Source organism: Lycium barbarum, chromosome 1, assembly GCF_019175385.1.
Source record: "Lycium barbarum isolate Lr01 chromosome 1, ASM1917538v2, whole genome shotgun sequence".
Taxonomy (NCBI): Eukaryota; Viridiplantae; Streptophyta; class Magnoliopsida; order Solanales; family Solanaceae; genus Lycium; species Lycium barbarum.
The window spans coordinates 154,820,079-154,837,773 of NC_083337.1; the positions used below are offsets into that span (position 1 = coordinate 154,820,079).

At 32.8% G+C, this 17,695-nt stretch overlaps 1 protein-coding gene across 2 annotated transcripts; it reads left to right on the forward strand.

Annotated features, from left to right (window-relative positions):
* The first annotated feature begins 8,712 nt into the window (after positions 1 to 8,712).
* LOC132645923 (transcription factor bHLH68-like) lies at positions 8,713 to 14,345 on the forward strand. Of its 2 annotated transcripts, XM_060363183.1 has the most exons (8): positions 8,713 to 9,216; positions 9,808 to 10,195; positions 10,492 to 10,566; positions 10,699 to 10,764; positions 11,856 to 11,921; positions 12,609 to 12,671; positions 13,651 to 13,695; positions 13,855 to 14,345. In XM_060363183.1, exons 1-8 carry the CDS (start codon positions 9,038 to 9,040, stop codon positions 13,981 to 13,983), a joined length of 1,011 nt encoding a protein of 336 aa, XP_060219166.1. In that variant the 5' UTR covers positions 8,713 to 9,037; the 3' UTR covers positions 13,984 to 14,345. The 2 variants fall into 2 exon arrangements, with proteins under 2 accessions (XP_060219166.1, XP_060219175.1); XM_060363192.1 differs by lacking the exon at positions 13,651 to 13,695.
* The last annotated feature ends 3,350 nt before the right edge of the window (positions 14,346 to 17,695 follow it).

Consider the following 17,695-nt stretch of genomic DNA (forward strand, 5'->3'; position numbering starts at 1 on the left):
AAGGTAAAAAATTAAAGACCACCCCGAACGAAGAACAATCCTGCAAATTGCCCGAGGGATTTCACCCATTATCTACTAACTAGATAACCTAAGGTTCAAAAGGCCATTCGTCAATTCATACCTCAAAAATTAAGGAACTAAATCTTTATCTCTACTATTTAGAAGCTAGCTATTCATTACGAAAGTAGCCCTTATATAATTGAACTTAGGATAAATGCAATTTGGCCGTCTTTTTCAAATCAGTCATTTGAATATCCACTTTATCTTATTGTGAAAATTCAAAATTTCTTGACTTAATCTTGTAAAGCTCCTTTATCTTCCAAGTCCGGGATGACTATCTTGAGAGTTAAGTATCATTCCTTTTTTAAAAAGAAATTGTCATTGAATTTATGGTTACTTTTTTCTTAACAGTGATCAGTGGTCCCGACCCGATAGTCTCATCTGCTTCCTCTTTCTCCACGAGCTTATAGGCGATGATTTTTGTTCTTCTTTTCTAAACTGTAAAACGTCACCTCTCTTTGAGAATCCTTTTTTGTGTTTTTGTTTCTTCTTTTTGGTTGACTCTGGTCGAACAAGTCTAAATGCAATCTACACTTTGCAGTTGACAGATCACTAAACTTGAGATTGAGCACAAGTTTAGGGAAAGGAGCATTTGCAATAGTAACTTTTTGCTGTGGTCTAGTGGCCGTTGAAGTGGGATGGAAACAAACAAAAAAAATAAAAATAAACAATTTATGTGTACTTGTGTAGTCGCGATGAGTTACTATATTTCTACTATATATAAATGTGGTAAAGGGACGAACACAGCTTTCCATGGTTGTACATGGCCTTTAAAAATTATACGCGCAATAAATGCGTGTATCATAAGTTATATAAATTGTACAGTTTAATTAACTATTTTTATATCCCACATAGACATATGTCACAGTACTTAATATTTATTCCCTTCTTATGTATAGACGTATATACTTCAAATTTAATTCTCCGACACATTTATTTCCTCTATGCACCTTTACTTGTTCACTTTTGACTTTTTGTGTTCTAGCTGAATATTTATTCTATTCTCATGTATAGACATATGCAGTTCAATTTTAATTCTCCTGCACAAATTTATTTCTTCCGTGCACTTTAATTTGTTCACTTTTGACTTTTCACATTCTTTAAGAATTAATAAATCCCACGTGGATAAATGTCATAGCACTGAATATTTATTCTCTTTTCATGTATACATGTGTGCACTTCAAATTTAATTCTCCGACACATATTTATTTCTTCCGTGCATTTTTACTTGTTCACTTTTGACTTTTCACGTTTTTGCTGAATATTTATTTTCTTCCCATGTATACATATATGCACTTCAATTTTAATTATCCGACACATATTTATTTTCTCCGTGCACTTTTACTTGTTCACTTTTGACTTTTCACGTTATTTAAGAATTAATAAATGAAGTACTCCTTCCGTCCCATATTTCTTAGCCGCATTACTTGACTTTTCACGTTCTTTAAGAATTAATAAATGAAGTACTCTCTTCGTCCCCTATTACTTGGCCACATTACTATACTTAACTTTTCACGTTCTTTAAGAATTAATAAAAATGAAGTACTCCCTTCGTCCATATTACTTGGCCACATTATTAAAAATATATGTCTATTTTTCTCTTCTATATTTTTCTTCTTTTCTATTTCTAATATATCTAAGTGTGAAGAGAGGACTAACACAACAATAGAAATTTGTACCACAAGCTATATAAATTGTACATTTTAACCAACTACTTTTTTATCCCACGTGGTCATATGTGATAGTACTTAATATTCATCTCTTCTCATGTATACACGTATGCACTTCAAATTTAATTCTCCGACATATTTGTTTCCTCCGTGCACTTATACTTGTTGACTTTTGACTTTTCAAGTTCTTTAAGAATTAATAAATGAAGTACTCCCCCTATTCCATATTAATTAGCCACATTACTAAACTATTTTTTTACTAAATATTTATTCTCTGCTTATATATACAAGTATGCATTTCAATTTTAATTGTCCGACATATATTTATTTCGTCCTTGCACTTTCACTTGTTCATAAATGAAGTACTCAATATTACTAAAAATATATATCCAAATTACTTTTTCATTTACAGAACCAAAATAAAATTAATTAAATGTTTTACATCTTATCCTCTCCGTCCCATATTACTTGGCCACATTACTAAAAATATATGTCCAAATTACTTGTTCATTTACAAAATCAAGATAAAATTATAAGATAAAATTAATTAAATCTTTCCCATCTTACCCTTCGTAATAGATGGTCTTGAAAATAATCAATTTTGATTAGAATGTATTTATTGGAGAGAGAAAGGGGTAAGATAGTAAAATATATCTTTTACTTCTGATTTCTTAATAAGCGTGCAAAAGGAAAAGTGACAAGTAATATGGGACAGAGAAAGTATATATTTTACCATAATATTCATATTTATTGGTGTAAATCTCAATAGCTTTCGAAAATAATTTGAAAATGAGTAATTAAAGGGTAAAATTAATAATAAGAACACACAAATATTCACTCATTAATTCTATGGAAATTACTGGCCAGCCCCTTCTGCATGATTCTCCTCACTCTTCTTCCGTTTCCTAGCTTGATAGTCGCTGTAACACCCCGTATCGTTAGAGTTCTAGTGGAAAAACTGAATGGTTGAGCGTTTTGCGAAAATGGTTGATAGGCCTATTCGGGCAGACATAACTCCTTGATTAGTTGGGAATTTGGGAAAATATCCTTAATGAAAGTTGTAGTATGTAGAAATACCTTTCTAAGGATATAAGGACCAGGCCAATCAGAGATCGGAGCAAGGCGATATGATCGTCTCAATATAGCTAATAGTAAGGCACTTAAAATTCTATAGAATCGGCTAAGTTTTCGATAAGTCTTCGTTACAGTCAAATTTCGTGAAAATCCGTTGGGAATTTGAGGAAACTTAAAACATGAAAGTTGTATCCCTTTGAAATATCTTTCCAACGGTATATTGTGGAGCCCCAACAGAGCTCTGTACAAGAATTTATGTCCATTTTACCGAACACTGCATAGAACCGACACACGCCGCTTTTCAGGCGCGTGAGGGCGTGTGCGATGGCCCTGCATCGCGGGCTGATCGCACAACTCTGAGTATCGACTTGCAGAATGTCGCGCGATGCACGTGCATCGCGGACCCATCGCGTAACAGGTCGGGTTTCGGGTTAAAAGTCGGGATTTCGCGTTTTAAGTTATATTCAAGTTTGGGGTTTATTTCCCTAACACCCCTAGTCACGAAAAATCACCCTAAAGTCAGAGGGAACAAGTCCCAATCCTCAAGAACCCTCCAAGGTAAGTTTTATCATGATTCTAGATTGAATTCAAGTTCCTAATCTCTTTCTAACTTGAGTAAACCCTTCTAATCGATAGAGTTGTGAGTGGGACATTATTATTGGGCGTGGAAACCCTAGAACTCGAATTCAAGAGGATTGAACGTCAAAAAGGTAATGCTTCTACACTCTAATCATTCATAATAGTGAATTGATGAGTTCTTGGGAGAATAGTAAATGGGTTTAGTAAAGAGAATTACACGAACTATAGTAGGGTTTTGGATTGTTGACTTGAGATTGTTATAATGATATGGGTGATGGAGAATGATGTTAATTACACCTAATTGAGATTGTAGAATCACCTAGAAGTAATAGAATGGGAATTGGGTGAAGAATCACCATTAATGGAGATTGTGGAGCTTTATGCTCACTAAGTGTTTGATAAAATGCTTAGATGACTAAAGCATGAATATTATTGCTAATATAGAATCCCTTTGACTTGTATTGATATAGATCAAAGTTGAAAGGGTTGACGAACATTGTATTACGCTCAAAGGCTGGAATTAAGGTATGTGAGGCTAACTATCTATGTTAGGGAATATTCATGATTCTCCCTACGCCTCATTCTTCATACTTGTCAGTAATTTGACTCAAAGTACAATTTAGCCCTAGTTTCATGATATGTTGTAGAACTGTTATCTTCTAGGGTTGCAGTTACAGAATTCGTTCATGGTTGTCAATTTGAATATCATGAACTCAGTACGTAATCTTTATAGACTTATGTATTGTTACCATATGAGTCTCAGTCTAGAAATTCAGTATGCTCAGAAACAGTCAGTGTTTTCAATTCAGTCCAGCATGTCTATTTCAGTTCAGCATTGTTCATTGTTGTTATGGTCTCAGTCCTTATTAATTAACCATAATTATACATATGTGATTTTGCCCGAGGGCACAGCACAGTCTTGTGTATACGTATACATGGCCGAGGCCATTGACTGACGCACTACTAGGCCGAGGCCATAGCGTGCATTTATTATTGGGCCGAGGCCCTACATATACAAACACATATAATACAGATGATTCAGATACAGAGTAAGGAGTATTCACATCTCTACTTCCTTGCTATTACAATTACAATTATCAGTTTCAGTTCTAGTTCCAGTATTCTATTGCTTCAGTTGCTTTACATACTAGTACAATTCAAATGTGTTGATGTCCCTTTTATTGCTTGGGGGCCTGCATCTCGCGATGCAGGCAACGATATACAGGTTGACGACTCAGCTCTTTAGGAGTGCACGTATCAGCTACTGGTAAGCCCCAAATTCCTTCGGGGCGTTGTCAGCTATCTAGTTATTTCAGTTTATAGACAGCTCTATTATTCAGTATTCTTAGAAGCTTCATAGACACAGTTCAGACAGTCAGATATTTATTATGTTAGCCTTGTTGGCAGTTGTTCAGTTGTTTTGGTTTAGCCATGTTCTACTTTCAGATATGTTTAGATTGTCTAAGTATTTCCGCATTATGATATTTCAGTCAGACTTTTAGTTAATCAGCATGTGTTAGTTTTATGTTATAAATTAGTTATGTTTTGGTATCACATGTTGATTCAGCCAGCTAGTTGGTTCGCTCGGTCACATGCAGTCAGGCACCGGGTGCCGTGTTACGTCCAGGCCCAGGTTCGGGGCGTGACAGTTGCCATGATAAATAAAGGAATAAAAGAAAAAGGATGACATGTATACAAATATATATGCCTATAATATATGCATAGTTGTTATCTTTATACACAATCAACATAATTGAAGTTTCATATTAATTAATAATTACCATATTAGTTTCTTTCTCTTGATATGTTAACGTGGACAAGTAAAAATAAACAGAGGGAGTGACTTTTATCTCCATTTTTCTTCTTTGTTAATACTTTAAACATGAAGAGATGACGAACAATAGTAATGCAAATTTGTACCAAAAGTTATTTTAATTGTCCTACACATAACTTGTTCACTTTTGACTTTTCACGTTTTTTGAAAATTAATAAATAAAGTAAACTATATTTTATCATAATCTACATATTTATTGGTGTATAGTCTCAATAGCCTCAGAAAATGATTTGAAAATGAATAATTAATGTGAAGGGTAAAATAAAAAGAAGAATTTTTTTCTTGATATGTTAACGTTGACAAGTAAAAGTGAAGGGAGGGAGTGACTTTTATCTCCGTTTTCTTTTATTGTCAATACTTTACTTATTTACTCTCCTTTGCAGTCGCTGGTTATTGTTTTCTTTATATTTTCATTTCAAAATTAAAATTTGGTGATTAATGATATAACATATATCTTTCTAATTTTGATTTCTTTGTAACAAATTGTTTTATCTATAATTGTTAACATGAAAAATTATAATATATTTTTTAATTAATTTAATAAAAATATTTTATTAGTTTTTCTTTTAAAAAATTCAATATATACAACAATGGTTCTTATGTTTGGATCTGAACAGTTACTTAATTGAAATGGATATCAACCTGTCTGTATACATATAAATATTAAAGAATTTAAAAGAAAAAATTTAGAATCAAAATATTAATTTTCCCTCATATTCTTACTAATTTTCGTTTACATTGATGAACAACTTTCATTGTCATGATAATGAGAAAAAAGTCCGATTCTTTCCATCTCAAAGACTTAATTCCATCAATTCTATTTTTTAATTATAACTAAAGTGATGGTACATAAAATACATTTTATATATGTTGTTATATATAATAACAATTATAATATTTTTAAAATACAAACCTTAAAAACTGACTAATTAAAATGAATAGACATGTTCGGCCCGTGCGATTGCTAGTATTTCTACTATATATAAATGGTCAAGCTGTACGAACACTGCAATGTCAAAGTGTACAAATAGCTATGTAAATTGTACAAAAGGGTAGGACCAACAGGGACACATGTTATTGCGTACACTTGCTCTTTGGAGATGGGACACATGTCCATATTACCAATGCACTATAGAATATAGATCATTTGTTTTCTTGCTTTTTGCCATTGTTTAAAAGTTTTGTTCTTCCTTAATTTATCATCGTCATTTTTCTTCTTCGTATATATTTCCTCCGTCCCCACTTTGAGTATCTTAATTTAAGTAGGCACAAAATTTAGAAATAAAAGGAAATATTTAAATCTTATAATCCTAGTACATAATGTAGTCATGTACTAAAATGTTCTTTAAATCTTGTGTTTTTAAACTTGCCGAATATAATATTTGACTTGTCAACTTACTAAATATAAAAAATAACACTCTTTTGTGGACAACTAAAAAGAAAAATAAGATAATTAAATTGAGACGGAGGGAGTGCTACTTTTGAGTCCATTTCATTTTCTTTTATAAAAAACAAAGTGAAGGTCATGGGGGTAAAATTTATTTATTAGCCAATAAAACTGATAGGTATAAAAAAGGTAGTTACATATGAATATAATTCGTTGTGAGATTTTCTATTTGTATCAAACAGGACAAATTGAATTTTGAAAAATCATATTCGTTGATTCACCAAGTAAATTGTGCAATGATATATGCTTTTTTTCCCCTTCAAATCAGAAATAAATAATATCATGTATTTATAATTCATCATTCCGATATGTTTTTTGTTTATTTTAAAAATAAATTAACTGTAGGAAAACAAAATCAAAAAATTAAATGTGAATTTGTTGAAATTCACTTGACAAATATGTGTGTAAGAGCTAATATTTTTCACTCCTGTGCATTGGAGAATTACAAGATTCATGCTAAATTATTTGGAAGAAAAAGAGATTCACAATAAAAATTTATACACCATAAGTACAATTAAAATAAAATATCAACAACAAGAACAACAACAACTCAGCATGATTCTACAAGTACGGTTTGAGGAGGATGGGTGTACTCAAACAAACACATATACAACAAAGAAAATCTTAATGTATTTAGTCATCATGTTTATTTTTTATATCTACAAATAGAAATATCAAGTTAGAGTAATTGCATGAAAGCCAAATACAATTCTTTCCATCTCAAAAGAAAATGTTTTAAAATGGATGAAACTTACTCGCATTAATGTTAATGTTAGTAGATATATTTAATTTTTAAACTCCATTTTTAATTATAACTAAAATGATCATGATAAGTAAAGTACATTTTGTATGTGTTGCTATATAGTAGTAACAATTAAGATGTTATTAAAAGTTATTTACAATATACAAATATTAAAGACAAGCTAAAGTGAATAGCCAAATTAATCATGTTGGGCTTCATGCATCGCACAGACATACTTTGCTAGTCTATATTTATGAGAATAGTAAGTATCTAATGAAATAGTCTGATGGGGTATACTGTATAGAAGATGAGGTAATAGGTAACAGAATAATCGAAATAACACACAAGTTAATTTGAATAATATGTTTATCGAAAAAGAAGAAAGAAGTGGTTAAAATATATCGTTTTCTTTCTCGTTTCTAATAACAAAGCTCTTTAAATGTGTACCGTACTAAATCGATCATTACATTTTCTTAACAATCTAGTGCTGCGATTGAGGAACGGACTAGATTGCTCCGTAGGTGTATTTTCATATTACAGCATCTTGAAGGGTCCAGAATTGTTTTCAAAAGGATGGGAAAGCCCTTCTATTCAATAAAGGATTATTCTTATATACATTGAGTATCTTTTGTACCTATAGCCGTAATTTAACTTGTTGTAGTAGTAATTTGTTTTATTTTTCATGTTTCTACTTTCTTGTAACTATTTTTAGGTGACTTGATAGTATAACTAAGCCCCCGTTTGGCCATAAGAATTATTCATTTTATTCCGATTTTTTTTTCACTTTTTTCCGGAATCAGCATTTGGCTATGAGAATTCCGAATACAATTTGAAGTTGTATCCGGAATACCAAAAACTTAAAAAACTTATTTTTCAAATTTTTTACTTTTTTACAACTACATTTCACCAAAAACTACAATTTCAAAAATTATGGCCAAACACAACTCCAACTCCAAAATTTCAAAAAAAGTAAATTTTTTTTTAGTATCTATGGACAAACGGGGCCTAAAATTCTTCTACACTATCGATATATAAAAGTTATACTCATCAATTAATACTTAGAATATCACACACAGAACCTGCCTTTTTCACATCATGAGATGTAAGAATACAGTTGTACAGCTAGTAACAGAAAAGAACAATCCTTTAGTTACCACTACAAGTCAATCAAGTTAAAAAAAAAAAAAAAAATCCACGAGCATTTGTTTTTGGGCCTGACCCACCATCCTTTATCTGCCTCCACTTTACAATAAAGCTAAAGTAAGAAATAAAAAAATTAAAGAAGGGGTCAATAAGGGGAAAACAAATACAATACAAAGCTTCTCAACCCCACAAGAAAGAAATACTACTACTACTAAAGTAAATGTTACTGATCAGTTGACAATGATATATTGGTTTCTTCAACCTCTTATGAGAAAAAGCAAATAAAGCCTTGAAAGCCTTCAAGAAAGTCTAGTCTTTGTGCACAAAAAAAGGAAAAACAAACAACTGGTATTGTACTAGAGCAAAAAGTTGTGAGAGAGATACCGACAAAGAAGAAAAAAGATCGGTTTTTTGTGACGTTATTTGAAGAAATTTTTTTTTGATGATGTGCTGATAGAAGAGCCAATAATTATCATCAGTATTAGCAAATGATGGCTGGAACCCCTACTAATTGGTGGAGCATGATTATGAATGGAAACATGCACCCACAATCTCATGATCAGAACTTCTCTTCTTCTTCTTCTTCTTCTAATTCTTCTTCCTCACATTTTTATGGAGCTGATAACCCAAACCAAGAATTCCCTCGTTCATTGAGCCAACTACTTCTGTAAATATTCCATCTTTAATTTGTCACTCTCTTTTTTTCCTGTCATGTTTACGTAGCTTGGTTTAATTCTTGTTTGCCTTTGTCAAGTTTAGTTTTAAGGCTCAAAGTTTCAGCAGCGGATCCAAGATTATTTGAAGTTTATGATGTTTGTATCTGAAAGTTTATTAGTAATATGTACATATTCATTGATTTTTCAACAAATATACATGGTTTGAGTCAGAATTATTAGGTTCGGCTGAATCCATACTTCTCATGCTAGCTCCATCCCTGCTAAGATTCAAAAACTTCCCCTTTTGGTTGAGCTAATTAAATTTGTAGCATGAGTAGACAAATACAGGATCTAGATTAATTCAGTAGGTTCAAAATAAGTATGATTTTCTCATAGGTATATATTTTTAATGCTTTTGTGTTTGTATATATAGTTTGAGTCAAAAGTAATGTATCCAATTGAACTCCCGGAATCCACCTTGAAACCGCCTTTGATTATAAGATTTGTGTTTTGTATCTTCGTGTATATTACCATGTTAGCTACGACTCGCTAGGTGATTTTTTCCCTTTTAATTGTACAGTTTGTCCCTATTTAAATTGCAGGAGTGGATTTTCGGGTGATCAAGAAAAGTTTGGTATAAGTCCTTTTCATGAGGCTGGGAATTCAGAAGACCACACTTTGAATTCCGTGCATCCATCAGCTACTAATTTTAGGGTTCCTGTTGCTGATGTAAAGCCAGAGCGGGGCCAATTGTACGACTATCATCATCATGTCCAAAATGAATTCCACGCCACGTCACTACAAGAAAAACTGGAATTACCAACTGATTTTACTAGACCTCTTACATCTAATTGGTCTCCACAAGACTTACCTTCACCAGCTAGTTCTTGTATTACCACAGGTTTAAGCCATAATCTTTTGAACTTCACCAGTCATAAAAACAGCAAGGGGGAACACAAGCATCAACGTCCAGACCATAATTCATCCGAGGTAAGAAATTTAAAAGTAAATAAAAGGTCGAAGGTACTATAAAGTAGTTTGATTTCTCCATCTCATCCACTAGCATTTATACAAGTCAATGAGTTCATCATTAAAATTTCAAACGGAGAGAAAGTGATATACTATATAATAAGCCAAAACAAGTTCATGATTAGCATTAGGAATTTAATCATACAAAAAGTAGAGCTGCTTAGTGATATTCACTCAGAAATTAATTTTTTCTGAGCATTTTTTTAACTCACTTTTTTTGTTGACGTCATTAACTTCTTTTATGCATCCATTGAAAGTGTAACAGCACAACCAGTGGTGGGATAAGTAAGAAGGCTAGGGTTCAGCACTCTACAGCCCAACCATCTCTAAAGGCAATTATTATCTCACCCTTCCTCCTCTATCTAACTCTGTACACCAAAATCTTTTATTTCACTGAAAAATGTGCAACTGAAAATTAAAGTACTTAATTAGCAGATTTTTGTTGTCTTTTTATTTCGAAGCAGGTAAGAAAGGAGAAGCTAGGGGATAGAATAACATCACTTCACCAACTTGTTTCTCCATTTGGAAAGGTAAAGTAACTAGCTAGGGTGTAACTCTGTCCACTTACAAATGTATAATTTTTTCTACACCAATCGGATTGAGTTTTTTTTTTTTTTTTTGCCCCCATCGGCCATCTCTATGAGCGGAGTATTTCATTAATCAAAGAGGACATCGGTTTAAGTTAATTGACTTCTATAGTAATCCTAGTTTATTAATATAGGCATACCGGCTTAATAACTTGTTATGATAGTTAAAATGCACCGAGAGATCAGCCAAATTAGGACTGAAATACGACAGAGACTCCTCTGAGGGGCAGCAGTGGGGTGACGGTTGGTATATACAAGTGCTAAGGCTCAGGAATGAATTCACTGCTATATGACTGACTGGCGATTATTAATGATTCTGGCTTCATGCCGGAGAGTTGTAGCGTATGTAGAATTTATTTATGGTGTTGTCAGTGCATGTAAGTTTATTTCAAGTAGTTAACCTTAGTACTCTTTATAAAGTATCTCTTAACTTGTGCTGCGTATAAATTAGCCTTCTGCCCAGTTCCCATGCTGGTTGGCAGAACTGATCACTGAAAAGAATGCCAGGAATAAACAAAGAGAAAGATTGAAATAGTACAACAGGCTAAGAGCCCGTTTGGATTGACTTAGAAGTTGCTTATAAGTTACTTATAAGTTGTTTTCAGTTTTTTTTAGTGTTTGGCTGACCAGCTTTTAGTCATTTTGTGCTTAAAATAAGCTCAAAAAAATAATTGAGCCCATTTGACTTAGCTTATCTAAAGAAGCTTATAAACTAAAAATAACTTATAAGCCAAAAAAAAATAAGTTAGACTACCCCAACTTATTTTTTTTAACTTATAAGTTGTTTGCAGCTTATAGGCATAAGCCCATCCAAACATACTCTAATTAATTTGAAGCAATTTAATTGCTAGTACGACAGTTGATAGTTTCTATATTCTGGAAATTAACACATTTAGATTCCCTTTAGCTTTAGTCTTACCCATCAAGCCCTGTCTAAAGTTTTTCAACACAAAAAGAAAAAAAGAGAGAAAGAATAATATGGCTTTAATTTGTGTTGCTGGCTTAGACAGACATGTCATGTTTCTCTTTTGCAGACTGATACAGCCTCCGTCCTGTCAGAAGCTATTGGGTACATTAGATTCCTCCAGGGTCAAATTCAGGTCTCGTTTTTTCTTCCTTTTTTGTCCTATTTTTCATGCGTCTTTCAAAGTTCAACGACAACAATCTAACTTATGTACATCAACGTCTTTCAACGTGTACAAATTTATTGATTTTGACTTGCTATAATATATTATCCGTCTAATTTTTCAAGTTATTAATCTTACTAATTATTTTGTACCTGAGCCTTATAGTTATACTTTAAATAACTTAATAGTGTGAACAATTTTTATATTGCAAATGTATATAAGTAGAAAAAGATATATCTAAGTTATATCTTTTGAAGGTAAATATTTATCATTTTAGTTTAACATGTATAATATTAATTAGAACAACACGAAATTTCGACAGTCGTTTCCGGCAGAAATTTGAGTTTGCGAGGTAAAGAGGGTTAGAAACGAAAACGTTTTCGATAAGTCAATTTTCGTGGAAAATTCACATTTTCTATTGGCACTGGTAATAGCATATCAGTTAGTACATTTTTTATAAGGTGATCAATTACTCCATAATATTTATTATGGAAATTTATTTGTAATATCTTATACCGTACGTGACTGATTATATTTTAATTTTTTTCGCATAGTAAGTTAAAGATTATCTCTAGTGTACAGTAGTCTATATTTCAGAAGCCCTTTTTAATTCATGCTGTAAATATTTATGTACTTTTCTTCTGTGGTGCACCTATGCAGGCATTAAGCACTCCATACTTGGGCAATGCATCAGGAAGCATGGGTCACATTCCCCAACAATCAGTAAGTATCCATTTTATATACACTATGAGCGCATTTTCTTTCTCATTTTCCAACGCACGACCAAGATTCCTCAGCTCGCACTCTCATTGATACACGTGCGACTGACTAATCATATGTGATTAATTGGTAAATTATGAAGATTATCTTTTTTCTTGAATTCAAGAAAATAGTTATTTGCTGCCAAAACAGCTTGATATACCATGATCGCTTTATTGGATCCCTCACCAAAAGCAAGCTATGTGAGACTTTACATTTGTAAAGCAACTGTTATCAAAATGTTCTGTTCATAAAAAGTGACCTAAAGTAGAAATGAACTTCTCGACTTCATGAAGTTCAACAATAATTGGTCTTAGAGCACGTTTGGATTGGCTTATAAGTTGTTGAAAACAACTTATCAATTGTTTTCAGTTTTTTTGAGTGTTTGCCTGGCCAGCTTAAAGTCATTTTGTGCTTAAAATAAGCCGAAAAAAATAATTGAGTCCGTTTAGCTTAGCTTATCTAAAGTAGCTTATAAGCTGAAAATAGCTTATAAGCCAAAAAAATAAGTTGGCCTGCCCCTATTTTTTTTTTTTTTTTTTTAGCTTATAAGTTGTTTTCAGCTTATAAGTTGCTTTAAAAGCTTATAAGCTTCTTTTTTTAAGCCCATCCAAATAGGCTCTTAGCTTCTTCAGTGACATGATTTCATAAAAAGTTTAAGAATGCGTATAATATAAATTTGATTCTTATGATCTAAAATTAAATTGTGTAATATACTAAAAATACTTTTTGAATATTGCAATTCAAAACATGTCATGCTTATCATTAAGAGTAATTAGTAAAAAATGAAATGTTAAGATTAAGAACTTATCAAATCTATAAATATGATATTCTTTCTAAAACAGATTAAAAAGAGGTAGCTAAATTTATTTTAGTCAAGAAAAAGGGTAAAGTTTTCTTCTCCTCTAGATACTGATTTGAATTCTAATTCCTTTTCATCTAGTTTTTGGATGGTAATTGCCTGAAAAGGAGGCCAGCATATAAGCAGGTACTGTATAATTCTGTCTAATGCATGCATGTGCCATTACTAGTGTCGCAACTAGCAAATTAATATTTGAAATTATTCTACTCAAGATATATAGCCGTCCATAACGATTATTCTACCACATTTATTTCGTATTTACAAACTGCAAATAAACTCTTATAGGATTCTCAGCACAAAGTGAAGGATTTAAAGAGTAGAGGGTTATGCTTGGTTCCAATTTCTTGCATGGCGAATGTTGGAAGTGACACTGGCGCCGATTACTGGGCTCCAGCTCTCGGAGGAGGATTTTGACGTTACCCGCATTTTACTCTGATTGGATTTAAGTTATATATACACTGACAGTGTAAATGTTGCTGAGTCGACGATCGAACTGATGATAAGTCGAGGCCTCTACGTCCTCATGGAGTCAAAGATATAACATCAGAAGCAGTCATTCTCATTATGAAGTCAGAGCTGACTGTTTGTGATGCTATTTTGCATTTGAAATCGGGTCAAGGATAAACTAGTATTGTCCAATGTACAATATGGCTCTATTTTCTTGAATTTCATGAATAATCATACAACACTACAAGCTAGTTCATAAGTGTTGTGTATATGTAACTTGGAAATCCGTGGGTACAATCTACATACCGTTTCAGGAATTTTATCTTTCTTGCAACACCATTAAACCCGTTACTCTTAAATATTTTATGATCGAAAAATTCACCTGGGACCAACTCTGAGGACCAATTACAACTTTAGTTCAAGTATACATATAATTAAGCTTTTGACGTTAGGTCAAACTCAGCCTTCACATTGAGTCAAAATTGCACGTATCATTGCTCAAATATCCAGAAGTGGATTATATTTTGATGAAAATGACAAGATTACGAAGTGATATCTAATAAAGGTAGCACCAGGGCGGCTCACTGGTGGCCTAAAGCGAAAATTTGATGAGAGGCCTTAATTTTTTTTTATAAAAGAAAAAGGTATATAATAGTAATGTATATTTTTTATTTTGAAATTTATTTTTCTAGTTTTTTGAAATGCAAAGTAATGAATAATGTTGGATTTCTCACTAATTTCCTCATCTTCTTCTAGAATAATATTATCATCTAGTTCAACCGGGTTAGTACCTTGTTCATCTAAAGAACACTCTCCTATATTTTTGATTTTGTTGTTTTATTTTTGTTAATAGTTTATCAAGAGCTCCATTTTGGGATTGTATCAAAGCTTCATCTTTTCTTTTTTCGCTTAAGTTTTGAATGAGATGATTCATTTTTTCTAGTTGACATATTTAGTTTTCAATAAATTATAAAAGGACAATATATACCTACGTAATAAAATATCAAGAACGCCAACTTCAATCAAAAAAATAATACTACAAAAATTGAAAAAATAAGAACATGTTGCTTCATAATTTTTCAATAATGTTTGATATCTAGGAAAATGCAAATCAATAAAAATAATTGCCACATACTTGATAATTACTCCCACCGTTCACTTTTACTTGTCCAGTATTCTAAAAATATATTTTCACTTTTAGCATTTCAAAAGAAGACAATATTTTTTCCTGTTTTACCCATAATATTAATTATTCATTTCAAATCACTTTTGAAGTCTATTAAAAACATGCACCAATTAATATGGGTATCATGGTAAATTATGCACTTCATTTATAAATTCTTAAGGGGTGTGCAAAGTCCATAGTAGATAAGTAAAAGTGAACGGACGGAGTAATATCTAATTATTCGTGATATCTAATTAATTCTTGTTTCTTCCTAAGTGTTAAACCCGACCCTAATAAGTTGTCACAAAGCTTCAACTTTGATTTGAGTGAAGCATTGTCATACATTTCATAACTAATTCGATTTTGGTAACTTTGGAATGATATAATGGTGTACTATCTATCACTTGAAAGAAAATAACTTTACGTGATATATGGGGTTCGTCTGTTGACGACATAACGCAACCTTCTGTGAAGGCATGGCAACTATTCGTGAAAAATACTTTCATAAATTAGACCTACTGAACATGTTAATTACTCAACATGTTGTGATATATCTTGAAGAGAGTTTGTAGTAATTCTATTTTTCAAAAATGAGAAATGAATTTCCAAAACTTAGAATAAGTAACCAAGAAATTTTTGGACAGTATATTGAATGAGTAATTCATCATAAGATTTTGTTGTGTATATATATATATTGTTATATCCCGAAACATAATGATTGGTGCATCATTGGTTTGGTGGGGAACCCGTAACTCGTAAGAAGGGGAGACAACCGCCGAATTATATAGAAATCACCAACACGAACACAAACGAAATTTTGAATTGTATCTAGAAATAAAAGAGCAACTTATGTGAAAAAATAAAGTTGATTTTTTGGAATGATATATATCATAGATTTTTATGGAACCATTCTTCTTTTTGCTTTTGAAATCAGCAGGATATATAGCCAACAAGTCAGTAGCAATCTTGAGTTCTGTGTCCTTTATAACCACATTCTCCACATGGTGGTCCTAGGATTGGTCCTTGAACTGGTTTTCTATATCTGTAACCTTGTGTTTTTCCTGTTAGCATAGTCAATGGTTCTCCATGTGTAACAGCCCAGGCCAATGCATGTAGAAATTGTTTACTTTGGAGCCTTTGCCCCTCACGGTTTTAAAACGCGTCTATAAGGGAGAGGTATCCAAGCACTTATAAAGCACTCTTCGTTCTCCTCCCTAACCGATGTAGGATTCGCCTAAAACAATGTGGGATTCGCCTAAGGAAAGCCTTACACTCACCTCCCCTTGGGACTCAGCGTCCTCGCTAAGGTTTGCTCCACCACCGGCCCGGCACCGGCTCTGATACCAATTGTAACAGCCCAGGCCACCGCATGTAGAAATTGTCCGCTTTGGAGCCTTTGCCCCTCACGGTTTTAAAACGCGTCTACAAGGGAGAGGTATCCAAGCACTTATAAAGCACTCTTCGTTCTTCTCCCCAACCGATGTGGGATTCGCCTAAACCAATGTGGGATTTGCCTAAGGCAAGCCTTACACTTGTCACGCCCTGAACCATGGTCTGGGAGTAACAAGGCACTCGGTGCCTTGCTGCATGTGACTGATCGAACCACATGATTTGCTGAGTCTACATGGGACATGAACTGATGCGGAATATAAAGTAAACATGCATGAATTATGAAAACATGGAGTTCAATAATCATAAGTCTGAAAATAATATTATTATTATTATTATTATTATTATTATTATTATTATTATTATTATTATTATTATTATTATTATTATTATTATATCATGAATGAGGAATTATAGTAATGTAGCCATTAAGGACAACTCAACTGAACATGACAACTAACTAGTCTATGAAACCTCTGACACGAATCTGTCTGCTAAACTGTTCATCGGGACAAGGCCCTCGGCATACCTTAAATGCATAACTGACATAAATAGAAGTAAAGACACAACCCCGAATGAGATGGGGCTCACCAAAAGCGGATACGAGCAATGTCCTAACGAGCAAATCTACTGTCCTGTCAATCAATACCTGCATCGTGAAATGCAGACCCCCGGGCAATAGAAAGGGGACGTCAGCACATTGAATGTACTGGTATGTAAAACAACTGAAAGAAATGACATAGGACATGGAATAACATGATAAGAAGTGAAACTGAAAACCTGGACATGAACATGAGCATGAATACATATAAATAAAGTCTGAAAACAGTAAATCAATGGAAATACATGTATATATAACTGCTTGTAACATGGGGAGTGCTATAGTATAACCGACAACATGATCTGGTACTTGCGTCCTACCAGCAGAACACTCATATCTTGCTAGGAATATGAGATTTAAGTAATAATAAGCATGTAAGGATCCAAATTGCATAATGAAGGTGTTGCCTCCTTGCTGACAACCCTTATCCTACGGTGGCTACGTAGTTTCAGGTTATCTGAGCCTTCTCGGTTAACTAAGCAAATCCCAAAAAAAAAAACATGAACATGTAAAATAAGTGGCAC

What these genes read in the sequence shown, in the direction of transcription:
- LOC132645923 (XM_060363183.1), top strand. Translation starts at nt 9,038, where the DNA reads ATGATGGCTGGAACCCCTACTAATTGGTGGAGCATGATTATGAATGGA. An exon ending in TCATTGAGCCAACTACTTCT is followed by an intron (nt 9,217 to 9,807) that starts GTAAATATTCCA and finishes TTTAAATTGCAG; the next exon opens with GAGTGGATTTTCGGGTGATC. An exon ending in GGAGGCCAGCATATAAGCAG is followed by an intron (nt 13,696 to 13,854) that starts GTACTGTATAAT and finishes AAACTCTTATAG; the next exon opens with GATTCTCAGCACAAAGTGAA.